At 42.0% G+C, this 12,771-nt stretch overlaps 2 protein-coding genes across 3 annotated transcripts in view; both read left to right on the plus strand.

The window, feature by feature from the left end:
- LOC137293848 (kinesin-like protein KIF28P) overlaps window positions 1-8,820 on the plus strand; it is a 35,186-nt gene extending 26,366 nt beyond the window's left edge. The window contains exons 14-23 of one of the 2 annotated variants that reach the window (XM_067824621.1): window positions 294-557; window positions 1,055-1,162; window positions 1,966-2,111; window positions 2,733-2,996; window positions 3,660-3,826; window positions 4,363-4,409; window positions 4,871-4,915; window positions 5,592-5,709; window positions 6,551-6,724; window positions 7,544-8,820. In XM_067824621.1, the coding sequence (XP_067680722.1) occupies window positions 294-557; window positions 1,055-1,162; window positions 1,966-2,111; window positions 2,733-2,996; window positions 3,660-3,826; window positions 4,363-4,409; window positions 4,871-4,915; window positions 5,592-5,709; window positions 6,551-6,724; window positions 7,544-7,704 (1,494 nt within the window). In that variant the 3' untranslated portion in view covers window positions 7,705-8,820. The remainder of the gene's footprint in view (window positions 1-293; window positions 558-1,054; window positions 1,163-1,965; window positions 2,112-2,732; window positions 2,997-3,659; window positions 3,827-4,362; window positions 4,410-4,870; window positions 4,916-5,591; window positions 5,710-6,550; window positions 6,725-7,543) is intronic. The other variant, XM_067824622.1, reaches the window with a different exon arrangement.
- A 1,825-nt stretch (window positions 8,821-10,645) lies between these two features.
- Window positions 10,646-12,684, plus strand: LOC137294467 (uncharacterized). The gene is made up of 2 exons (XM_067825488.1): window positions 10,646-10,681; window positions 11,962-12,684. The coding sequence occupies exons 1-2, from the start codon at window positions 10,646-10,648 to the stop codon at window positions 12,682-12,684; spliced, it is 759 nt and encodes a 252-aa protein (XP_067681589.1).
- The last annotated feature ends 87 nt before the right edge of the window (window positions 12,685-12,771 follow it).

The raw sequence follows: 12,771 nt of genomic DNA on the forward strand, positions 1-12,771 counted from the left end.
CTACTTCACAGCTGCCTTTAAGACAATGAAACATGGATTCTCTGCCGGTCTGGTATCAAGAAGTCAATGTGATAACCCAGTCTGAACCATAAGACTGAGATAATGACAGTCATAAACGCATAAACGGTGTGTAATGACCATTCGTCCGACCATTATATAAAGGATACCAGTCGTACTCCGGCATCACAATGGCAACGCGTTAACACTCTCCACACATCGTCAGGTATCTGTTTCGCAGAGGAAACCTGTTGTTAAGGCACAAATGAAACTAAGAGATATATTTTTCTCTTCAGGACCGGGTTAAGCTTGGGTCAAGTAGCCTGTTTTTGTATATCGGCTACCAAGAGGAAAGATCCGACTCCGACCAAGTGGACAAGTACAACTTCGACTACTTCATAACAGAATTAGCTGAACACGAAGGTATTGCGGTAGAACTACACACGCCACGTGAGTTCGACACAGAGGAGGATCATGCGACCGCCGTTGTGTATCAAGAGTATGTCGATCTGATGCCGGACATTGCAGAAGCAAACGCTATCAGCGAAGAGTTGAATAAGGTCTATATACACCCGTCTACTTTTAAATCATTTATAAATTTGTATCTGTTGTTGCATCACGTTGTGCCGATTCAATAGGCCTTTTGTCAACAAGTAAATTATAGGGCGCCGGGCCGATACACGGATGTGTTCTCTCAACCTCTTATTTCGAAGGAAGTGCCAGTCATGATTTATCTAGAGGTTAAAGAACATGAACATAACATTTCTTTGTTCTCTTTGTAACACCGTTGCTCTAGACTGTATGTCTAGCATGTCTTCCAGGTACTACATCCACAGCACAATTCTATACTATATCCCCTGGATGCCGAGTATATATGTCCCTGTGGCATCCAGGGGATATATCACCAGATATCATTTCCAAATAGTGTTCATGATGCAGCGGCCAATCGAAACCGTAAATAGACTCTGTTTTATCAGATATTTCCCGATGACCGTGGAAAGGGTTTTGTCGCATTTATTTACTGAATAATACCTGCATGAAGCTAATCATTTTTCAGAAATTAAAGTTTGAGTCTGAAGTAAAAAGTCAGTCTAGTCATGACACGAAGGCCAAAGCCAAGGAGAAGGAGATCATTGTCCGAGTTACTAATGTCCTCACAAAGAAGGTTGGTAGTGAAAGCTGAACATGGTTTCAAATATTAATAGTTGAGTTGTGAGTTACATTTCACACCTTAACTTCATAAATGTTCCCCTCTTCCTGTATATGCCCACGCTTTGGAACACCGCAATGTCCATTTGTTGTTACTCTGGTTGAGAGTTTATAGCGAGTATGTGTAATTGGTTTAACGCCACTTTGAAAGGTATTCAAGTTATATGATGCCAGGTCTTTTTTCCGAGAGAAAATTCTCTTTTTTGTGTTTCAAGTTTACGGCGTTGGCGAAACCCACCTGCTCGGATGTGGTTCTGAAACACTAAGAAACATATATTTGGCAAACCAAGATTTGAACCCACAACCACACAACTCTGAGCCACCCATGCTTTGTTTGATAGCCGACATGACAAAGCTGCATTGTACATTGCTGACTGCAGCGTGAAACTGTATTACCTCACCATCCCCCATCCCTTATATCAACATGATTCAATGTACCAGTCGGGGAAAAGGGCGGCCTTGTCGTTCTAGCTGCTGTTTGTGACGCAGGTTATTGCCAAATGTTATCTTACAACGTAATGTACCATCTTCATTTTCTTGTTTCCCGTCGTGATACTGCTGGTATAGAAAAAGACTATACGTTATTAACCTACATCCTCCTTATATATATGATCACGCTGCAGACACAGCTTCGATTCCGCACATGGGTTCAGTTTTTGAAGACCATTTCTGATGTCCGTCGCAGTGATATTGCTGGAATATTGCTAAACGTAAACCCATACTCACTTACTTATATTCATGAATAATGTTATCTGTTAGGTTTGGATCTGGTCAAAAAGCAAGTTTCTCCATCGGAAGCTCATCATGAATGGTCTATACGCGCATTTTATGGACCATGGCGAAGTGACAGTCTCAAAGGAACAGGATCCTTTCTGGGACCCAGTCGAACCCATCTTTTTGGGAAGGTAAGCAAAAGGAACATACCCCGTTTACAGTGTGAGAATGGATGTAGCAAACCGATTCAACTGGGATAAGCTCAGGGCGATCGTAACTCCCATATGTCAACATAGACTCTCGACTGTCATAGCGCTAAGGTTGCCATTTACAACAGCATTCTGGGGCTCCTTTTCCGAAGCAGCCTTTGCTCAGGTTAACCTTAGCTACCATTCGATACAATGGTCACCTTAATGTTTTGTGAAAGGGGGCCTAAAATCGTTTCTCAACACTGTCATAGCGTATGTGGATGTGGGGTTGCTTGGGGATTACGCATTCGCTCACTACGTAATAGGAGCGGGTTTAATCATTCATTCACGACCTTTACAGGTCATATTTGGTGGCCCTCATGGAGATTTGACTGAACCTGACTGACTAGAGCTAAACCTCACCCATCAAATCTTCCTTATTACCTCTATAATACCCAAATTTCTAAGGCTATCAATGTTGTATGGGACTGAGGACTTAAAAGTTAATAAATTCTGTTTGTGTGTCCGTCTGTCTGTCTATCCTGTGGAAATCAGGGGTTATTCTGATGTCTGTCGTGTTGGGAAGACTGCTATTGTGACAGCTGATTGCTTATCATATTGCAGCTGCCACGTGTGGTTGAAGATGTTGGCTTACAGCGATGAGATAGATGAACACTTCACCGTACACAACTACCACGGCAAGGAAGAGGCCGTGGTGCATGTGCAGGTCCTGCCCTGCGATAAGGATGGGGTCGAGCTAGAGGAGGATTCCATGGTGTTGGAACCAGAAGACCTCAAAGACAAAGCATTTCATTTTTTGCTGAAGGTGCCTAGCTGCATGAGTGTTCGATGGACGAGGGAGGACCCGACGAGAGGGGTAATGTGCAAGTGAGTTTGACAGAATCACCTACACATATGAAGCTTGTCAGTCCCCACATGCGTCTCACATGGACGTATGCCAAATAGGAATGGGTGAAGTCGTATGATAATGCATGTAACCGTATAGTTAAGGTTGCCTCAACATTTACATATCTCCTGTGTTACAAAATACCGCAAAACGGAAGTCTTGTGAAATTAGGGTTTGGACTGCGGAATATTTAAAGCAGACATTAATAGAATTCAGTATAATGAATTGAGTAGCTTCTGTGTCAAAGCTTATAACATTGCATTGAATATCGAGGTAGGATTGTTGCGCTTATTTTCGTCAGATCATGTGAGTGAGTTTAGTTTTGCGCTGCATTTAGCAATATTCCAACAATATCACGGCGGGGACACCAGAAATGGGCTACACTCTCATATGACATGATGTTAAATGGTACACAATAGGACATTATACTCACTTTGAGCGGATGATTCCTTTTTGAACGTCAAGCAAGTTAACAGAAAGCTATCTTCGTTTGTTTGATGGTTCCGGCCATCTAACCCACTGAACATCGAAGACTGTCTCTCTCGTTTTCTATTTAATTTGCAGAATGCCTTTGCGATGCAATAACAACATGATATAAATCCACATTTGAATATGATACGTTATCGTACATGTTATTCCACCAGACTAAGGTTTTTCGAAGAGAATGAGCCGTTGTGTTCCCAAGTGGTGTGGAGTTCCACGGTGGCCAGTATAGACTACCAGAAACTCTTCTCCTACAAGAAGATGCCCATGTCCCTTCTTCAGTATCTACAGAGAGAGGCCCTGGTGGTAGAGCTGTGGGGTACTCAGGGTATGTAAACAGTTACAATTCTTTGCATAACCTGTGGTTTCCCGGAGAAAGTATAGGTCACCAGTAACCCATGCTTGAGGCGACTAAATATCGAGCTCACGATGTCACTAACGAAATTGTTTTGACCGGTCTCGACAATCTACAGAGCGCTGTCCTCCCATCGACCATATTATTAAGTTCATATATAAACAGCCAAATAATACATAACGATCACTAGTTTGTCTGATTCAGACTCACCTGGGGAAACCTGGTCAGAATGAGTCCCCAGCACTCTCTGCTAGAGGACAGGTGGCAGTGTGGATCTGTAACTTGACTGACTGCCTCTTGTTGTGCCCTCATGACAGGGACTGTTCATTACTGCCCACGCTCAAAACAAAACGCTTCTTTTCAGAAAGAACATTAATTGTAAACAGATCGCATTTCAGTGTGTATTAATAAACCCAAGCGAACCGATGTGTTATTTGTTGGTATACCTTGACATGTATTGACAGGATCGAGGTTCCTCAGTTTTTACCTGATCATGTAACTCTTTGCAGGTACAAAGGAGGTTCGACACACAAATGCTATTCAGGAAAATGGAAACGTAAGCTACTTGCACAAGTTGCGAGTTCACATATAGAAGCACGGTTAAATCATGATCGTGATGCCTAAATATATTCATGTATACATCTGTACGGGACTGGGTCTTGTTACTTTTCTTATAACATTTTGTACTTTTCTTATAACATTTTGATACCCTACTATACAGGCGCGCAAGAAACAGTATATGCTCACGTTTGATGTTGCCTTAAAATGAAACCAACGAATCCTTATTTGTAATATTGGACTGATAGGGTTATCATATTTGTGTTCTGGGCGTGTTTGTGTTTTCAGCCTATTACTGTTTTGGTAAAGTTTTCAATCATTTGGTCATACCCTGTGTTCAAATCTATACTTTCTTTTGCCGCCTCTATCTGTTTGCCTTATTAGTTTTACTAATGACAAATTATAATGGTGGTTGGAACGTTGTTATCTAACTCTCTAGTCTCTCCCTTTCTAATGCAGCGGAATCAGCATTTCACAGATCTCACTAACAAACTGGATCAGCTGGTATGTGGTCTGTCACTTTATTATTACATTAATGTAGATTTCTAACTCTATTTCCTGGCTATTGATTGTCTATGTCCTCCTCCCATATATACAGTGGCTGTGGGTGTATCTATGGTTTGTATTTCACAATAAGGAACTCTATTGTATTAATGTATTTTCTACTCGTTTTACACATGACGGTTGAAGGAAATGTCCCTTTTTAGCCAATTATATATTAGTCCGATTTATAAGGCCCAAGTTCATAATTCTCAAAACTTGACATAAAGCAGTACTGATGTGGCGTTGTTAGTACGATGATGTAAACTTGATCTTTCAGATCCCTCCCCTATGAAAGACGATGCCATCCAAATGTATATCAATATGTTCAGTAGCTGTGATTCCAGCCAATTACTCATAACTTGAAAATATCAGTATCAATAGAATGCTAGTCTTTAATTCGGAAGTTACTCATTAACTCATGGACCGACGTAAAGTGTGTCGCAGAACAAATGAAAGTCTCAACCCGGTTTAAACATATATATTCCACTTTATATATTCAAAATGGTAAACGTCTAAGATTTACGTTGTGACCAGTAACAAGCGTTTATTTTAAACTATCAAATTATCTATGTATTTGAATAACACCGAGTATGGAGAAGGTCACTGTTTTAGAATATCAATATTTATGGCTTTTCAGAACGCACAGCTTGAAAAGCTTGATGACGAGAGGGCAAATTTGAAGAAGGAGAATTTTAAGCTGAAAACGGAATTAGAGCGACAGAAAGAGGCCGTGAAATTAGCTCGTGTTGGGAGAGGTAAGTCTATCCTGGCTTCAGATAGATTTGTGGTCATATATTAAAAACAATTTCCATGCTATAGCATGATCATATGTAAATGATCAGGGGTGGACCATCCACCTAGAATATCGATATACTCAATACAAAATCGATGGCACTGATGCTATGTGTTGGCTGGGGATTTTATTCATGAAGCAGATTACGTGAAAGCAACCAGGCACACACGTGGACATGATCCTAATGTGATCGTGACACATTATAGAACACATCTTTTGATCCCCATTTTGGTCGGCTCTTGCGACAAACAGATGGTGCCAGGTCCTGAGTTCCGGTCCGCAAAACGGTCGTAAGGTTACGACCTATGGGAACTCTCTGAAGCCCATTCCTGGAGTCCCAGGCCGTGATATTGCTGGAAGCGGCGGAAACTTAAACTCACTGACTGACGCAGGGCGAGCGAATGGCTTTAGTATGACTAACGCTTTGTGGATAGGGTCCCTGGTCTTCCTGTCGGTTCTCAAAACATGCCTATCTATGAATCACCTGATACCTTTGTAGATCCACACTCCTGTTTCCGTATTGATTCCAGATACGTCTCCATCAGCCAGTTCTTGTCACAAGAGTCAATTATTTAGATACGGTTTGGTGACTCGGGCTTACGTGTGGTCGTATGGTTGTATACTCATTTAGTGGAGCAATGCTCATGATGTCAGCCACTGATTTCACAATTCAGATTCAGACGTTTTGACAGATAATTGTCATATAGATGGGCTGTTACCCCAAGATATCCTGCCTTAAGCGAGATGTTTTCCATTCATTATCCTTCAATTGCCAACACATGTATATATTTTCCCCGTAACAGGAAGCTTCAGTGAGCTCCCAGCATCGGTGCCTTCCTCCATCAGTTCATCCAGTTCAACGACAGTGCCGAAGACACACTCGGTTGGCTTGGACGTGGAGCTCGCCAAGAGCATCAAGTCTTTCTTCCAGGATATGCGGAGTGTTCAGCAGCAGATCAAGGACATGAAAACAGCAGGTAGTGATTAATATTCAACATGTTTAGTGAACATGTTTAGTGAGTAACGGTCAACAATAACGACAGACCAGTAACTGTTTGCAGTGAGTCAGTCAAAACATGGTGTTGATGCACTCAGTTTGACACAATAAAACAGCCAAGTTACACATTTCTCGTTTGAGTTGCAATTAGTGCTTACCACAAGTATGTGACACAGGGGACCTATTCCGTTTGCCTCAAACCTTTTAAGAACGATTAACCCATACTACATTCGTATCCAAGCTGGTTTACCGCACTGGACCCTTATTCTCGAAACGACCATAACCCTAAGAATTCTTAACTTTGATCGTAACCAGTGTGTTAAGAATGGGCTTAAGAAGTTCTTAAGACTACGAACGTTTCGAGAATAGCTGGCCAAATTCATAATGCATGCATATCTATACGGTTTAGACCTAACCCTGCCATGGTATATATGGATATATATTCATCAAGATATGATCTCACACATTCATGGTACGAGCATATCCATCAAAATGTGACTTAACACATAGTACACATAGTATAATATGCGCCTATGCTGAAAACGTACGAATCCCATTTAGCACACCGGTCTTACGGCGATCGGAATGTAAAACTACTGTAAACCACGTTTATAACGAACACGTTTGAATATTTTGTTATATAATTTAACTGTTTAGCCAGTTAAAGTTAATGATACACTTGAGTTCACCAGAACCGTGGTTTACTTTATTCCGTATATATCTAATGTTATATCCTTACACCTCGTGTACTGGGGATGCTTTTCTTCATTGCACTATGTGTTTCTTATCTGGTTGGCAGTCACTACAGTCCAGTCCAGTAATGTCGAGAACGGTAACCTGAAGGCAGCCTTACAAAAACAGAGCGAGAACCTAGTGAGAACTGAAAACCAGATCAACTTGTGCCTCAAGAATCTGAAACACAGTGTGGTCAACACTATAAAAAAGTCCAAAGATTCGTGACGACGCTTGTTCCAGGACAGTACGAAACAGCATTACGTTAACTAACCATAGTGTGGAGGCTTACAGAAAAGACTCCACACCAGAGGAACACATTCGTGTGTATAAAGCAGTGCAATGGTGTGCCAGTTTTGAGTTACTCCTATAATATAAGTTCCACTGGATAACGGTTATGGACTATCTACCCTTGAACCCACTTAAGTCCGTGCGGGTAACTGATATGTGTGGACTACATACCCGTGCTCATCGTTTGGTTTCCTGACTATATATTGCTATTATCAGCTTGCTTCATCACGCGATGTATGATTTGATTATCAGAGCTTCGGGAAGGGTGTCGACAAAAATACATAAATTTAACAGGCACATTTTATGATAATAGATGAAAAAGGTCTAATGTTGCATGAATAAATAGACGCCGTTCCATGGAGCGATCGCAGAGCTAACTTCTATACTTCAACATGGGTTGCTCTAGCCTTGACTCTACTTTTGCACGTGGCCTGGCCGTCATAGATGAATTAAGATGTACCATATTCTTACCAGGATAGTGCAGCCTTGAAACCTGACTTGAACGCCAGTTCGCCCGTTGTATCATTCATGAATAAAGTATGTGAGAGTGAGTGAGTGCGTGAGTGAGTATGGTTCGTGTCGCTTTTCGCAATTTTACAGCACTATCACGGTGGGAGGCACTTTAAATGCATTTTGCGGTTTTCTCGGGAAGAAAAAATATTTTTGTTTGTGTGTCATATGTTATAAATGAAACGTACACTGATAATTTAAAACGCTCTGTTAATACATAACATTCGATCATATGGCCTATGACATTGCACCTACCTTGTGTCGCCTTTAGCAATTTTAGTGCACTATCACGGCGGGAGGCACTTGAAATGAATTGCGAAGTTTCCTCCTGCCGAGATTCCGTATCGCACTCAGACATCTGACTTGAACTAGATTGACGCTGGCTCTATAATGCTGGCCACCTCACTTGTATCAAGGTTAATATTTAATTGTTGAGTATGATTATTTATATGTTTGACCAAATGTCATTTTGGGATTTGGATACTATAAGCTTTGGTTTATTTTGACAGCAAATTGCAATAAAGCGTATTGTGCAATAAGAAACACCTTGTTGTCTAGTTGATTTCTATCAAATGCAGTGCAATTTGGTATTCCACTCATCTCCCAGACCAGCATTTCAAGTATGCTTTCTTTTAAAACGAATAATTTATACTGAGCAGATAGGAAAATATATTCAAGTGGAGGAATACAAAGAGTGTTTTGTTTCAAATTTGCGGGTCAAAACTAATATTTTTTGGTAGGGGAGACAAAAAACGTAACACCATCTCATTCGAGGGATAACACGAGCTTGTCGCATGGAGAAAAAAGAAACTAATATTTTTGAGTTGTTGACATACGATTTCACATTCTCTCATAGCGATATACAAACTTACATTAGTTGTATGCAATACAATCCAGTAAAATGATGTACGTTCGTTCTATACTGAAGTGACAACTGACGACCCTTCTGAGATGAAAATAAACTCCCGTTACCGAAAAGTATTTAAATTCGTGTTGTTTATATAGTCAGTAACCAATATGTTTAGCACCTAATTCCTTGGCACTCAAGCCGTGATCAAATGGTATAATTTAGATAGACACGATTAGGTCAACCGCGTTCTAAAGACAAGACTAGCACGTGCGCAGAAAAACTAAGTTGTTTAGTACTGTTGTCACTGCTTGCGTTTTGGCACATGACATAGAAATATATGTGTTTGGTGGACGGACCCCTCACAAGAGAGTGACGGAAACAGATATTGGGGGTACAGGTTACTACATGACGCATGATTTGGTTTGGATCGGGGGGGGGGGGGAGGGGTGGCGGGGGGCTAGTCACATCATTATAAGAGAAATGTCAAAGGCTGACTTCTCAGAACAAATATCACTCAAAGGACAGTGTGTGCCAGATTGTTTTCAGTGATGTATTATTTAAGTGTGAGGTGTGAGGTGAGTTAAACATCCCTTTGAACAGTTATGTTCTTTATGACAAAAACACTATGCATATACCATCCAGTCAAACGATTTAAACGACACCCCATTTCCCCAATGATAACAGATAATCTAACATATTGCAACACACATGTAGGCGTCCTGATTGAGTACAAGTATTTATCAGAGCGGTTTGCCTTCATTTGTATCGGATACACACTTCACATTACCAGCCAATGATTTTCTTGTCAATTACTTGGTTCTGAGGGTCGTCTGTATACAGAACAAATTCTGTTTTAATTCTTGAGAGACCATCTTCTTGCGACTGAAACAGTAACACATGATTGAATGAGCTGTGGCCATAGAGAGTGAATATAGTGTTGTGCCGCAAATGCAGCATGTCAGACGTATCGCGGTGCGAAACATCAGGACTCTCCTAATACATTTCACGCGTCGACTGCTTGACATAAGACACACAACATGGACGTGTATGGATCCAGGTCTTCACCGTGTGCCGCGTGTCAGGGAAAAAACTGTACGTGAAACTGTAAACAGATCCAGAGGGGTCCATGGGTGTTTCTCTATTGTCTATTGCAAGAGCCAATCTTTCCGTTTTAAAAAATATTCATTAAATTATCGTTCTAAAGGATCAAATGAGTCACATGAGTCTCCATGGGTCTTAATTCTTAACTAATCCAAGATGTAGATGCTGGTTGCTTGAGCTAAGGTGCAGACTGGTTCACAGGCTCACTCATATATACATCTGAGAGCAGGTCATCTCAATGCGGTGTGGGAGGAAAGCCAGTAGTGTGGACATGCACGGATTCGTAAATAATGTAACGTTTAGGGAAATAGAGAATGTCTAGAACAATCACACTAGTGACCGATAGTGGGATTCAAACACCCGTGTACGTTTTTCTTCCCGATACGTCTAAATTACCGTGTAAAGGTTACACTGAGTATGCCGTATGAAACACTTGTGCGGATCCTTGGTGAGGTTGTTACACCTCTGGCACTAATATTCTCGCAGTACAACTACGCGAGGCAGTGCGAATTGTAAACACAAGAGTCCTACGGACACGGCAAATTGACAGAGGCGAAGTCAGGCTGACTCTTGTATGGTCGCTGATTTGGTCCATCGCTTTCTCGCTTTACATTTTGGAGGCGAGAAAGCGAGGAGGCGATATCACATGACGAGAATGTGATAGCACAAGACGAGAAAGCGATAGCACAAGACGAGAAAGCGCCCACCATACTCATGGGCTGGCCAGTGTTCCTCCCTCCTTGTCCCTGGCATGTCTCCCTGCTGGTGCGTTCATGCACATTCTACCCGCTGCCTTTCGGCTTGCCTATCCTGCCTGCCTTTCCTGCTTAGGTAAATGATCATAATCTGCTCGACGCGTCCCTGATAGTGTATATGACAAACAGTGTTATACCGCAATGGGTACTACTGAACACTAAAATCAACTTCTTATACTCATGATTTTCCGTTGTTGAAGCATGTGGTGTTGCGTACAGCGAACAGATGGCGAATCGGCTGGTCGTTGGATACTCTAGACACCCTGAAGCACGTCGCGCCCCATGACACGAGAGACTTAATTAGAGTTCGAAATATGTCCATCCTGCAGTGAATGTGTACCCGGTAGGATGAGATGTTAATGTGACCGTATGTTATGAAGAAATGAATGTCAATGATAAAACAGATGGTGATACCCCATTAGTCAGAAGCCCCAATAGTGAGAACCCCTATTGTCAGAGTGAGTGAGTGAGTGAGTGAGTTTAGTTTTACGCCGCACTCAGCAATATTCCAGCTATATGGCGGCGGTCTGTAAATAATCGAGTCTGGACCAGACAATCCAGTGATCAACAACATGAGCATCGATCTGCGCAATTGGGAACCGATGACATGCGTCAACCAAGTCAGCGAGCCTGACCACCCGATCCCGTTAGTCGCCTCTTACGACAAGCTGAGTCGCCTTTTATGGCAAGCATGGGTTGCTGAAGGCCCTATTGTCAGAAGAATTAGTTACGGTTGACCAACTCCTTACCTATAGGAATAATGGAACATTCCTAATTAGGCTAGCGTAATTAGACATAAGCGTGTGTGTTTTAAATGAATTGTTTCAAATTGAGAAGCATAAAGAGTGTGTTTATATAAATATGCACATTTTCACCTTAAAAACAGCTGGGGGAGAAGTGAGAACCCCTATTGTCAGAAGGATTAACTACGGCATCACTTAACTATCTCAACTATCTCAACTGATATATTGTGTTGAGACATGTTATATATGTGCTGCAAAATGTCCATCATTAACCACAACCATGGCAGGTTTGAAGAAAGTGGAATATATTACATCCCAGAGAGGTTCTATTCAAGTGTTTTTCGATAACTACCTGTTCAATAGGAACAAAACCACCACCACCACCACTGCCCACTGGAGATGTGTTGTCAAGACTTGCATAGGCAAGTGCACTACAGTAGGAGATTATGTAAGGAATTCCACAGAACACAATCACCTGCCGCCGGACAGTACAAGACTGAAATTCGTCAGTTCCATGAGGAAGCGTGCTCGAGAGGAACCTACAACAGCCATGCCAGCCCTTTACCAAGACGAACTCCTGAAGTACCACCAAGAAGATGCATCCCACCTTCCTTCCTACTCCACTCTCGACAGTGCCTTGTACAGGCATAGGAGTCACACCATCCCGAGACTACCCCAGACCCTTGTGGACGTTAACCTAGATGGAGTGTGGACACAAACATTGGACTCTGAGCGATTCCTACTCTTTTCTGATGGTGATGACGACAAGATTGTTGTCTTTGCGACTGACGCCCACCTACAAGCCCTTCAGTCAGCCTCAACTATCTACATGGATGGAACATTTGCTGCCAGTCCTGATCTGTGGGATCAGTTATACATCATCCATGCGAGGGTTGGCACATCATCGTATCCCTTGGTGTATGCCCTTATGCCGAGTTGGACCATTGCTGCCGCTTGAGGGATCAGTTGCAACAAGGTATTAAGACCTCCATACAGTATTTGGATGCAGTTGGGAAGCTTGTAAAACTTGGTTGAAGTGAACAGT

The sequence above is a fragment of the Haliotis asinina genome, chromosome 8 (genome assembly GCF_037392515.1).
Source record: "Haliotis asinina isolate JCU_RB_2024 chromosome 8, JCU_Hal_asi_v2, whole genome shotgun sequence".
Classification (NCBI taxonomy): domain Eukaryota; kingdom Metazoa; phylum Mollusca; class Gastropoda; order Lepetellida; family Haliotidae; genus Haliotis; species Haliotis asinina.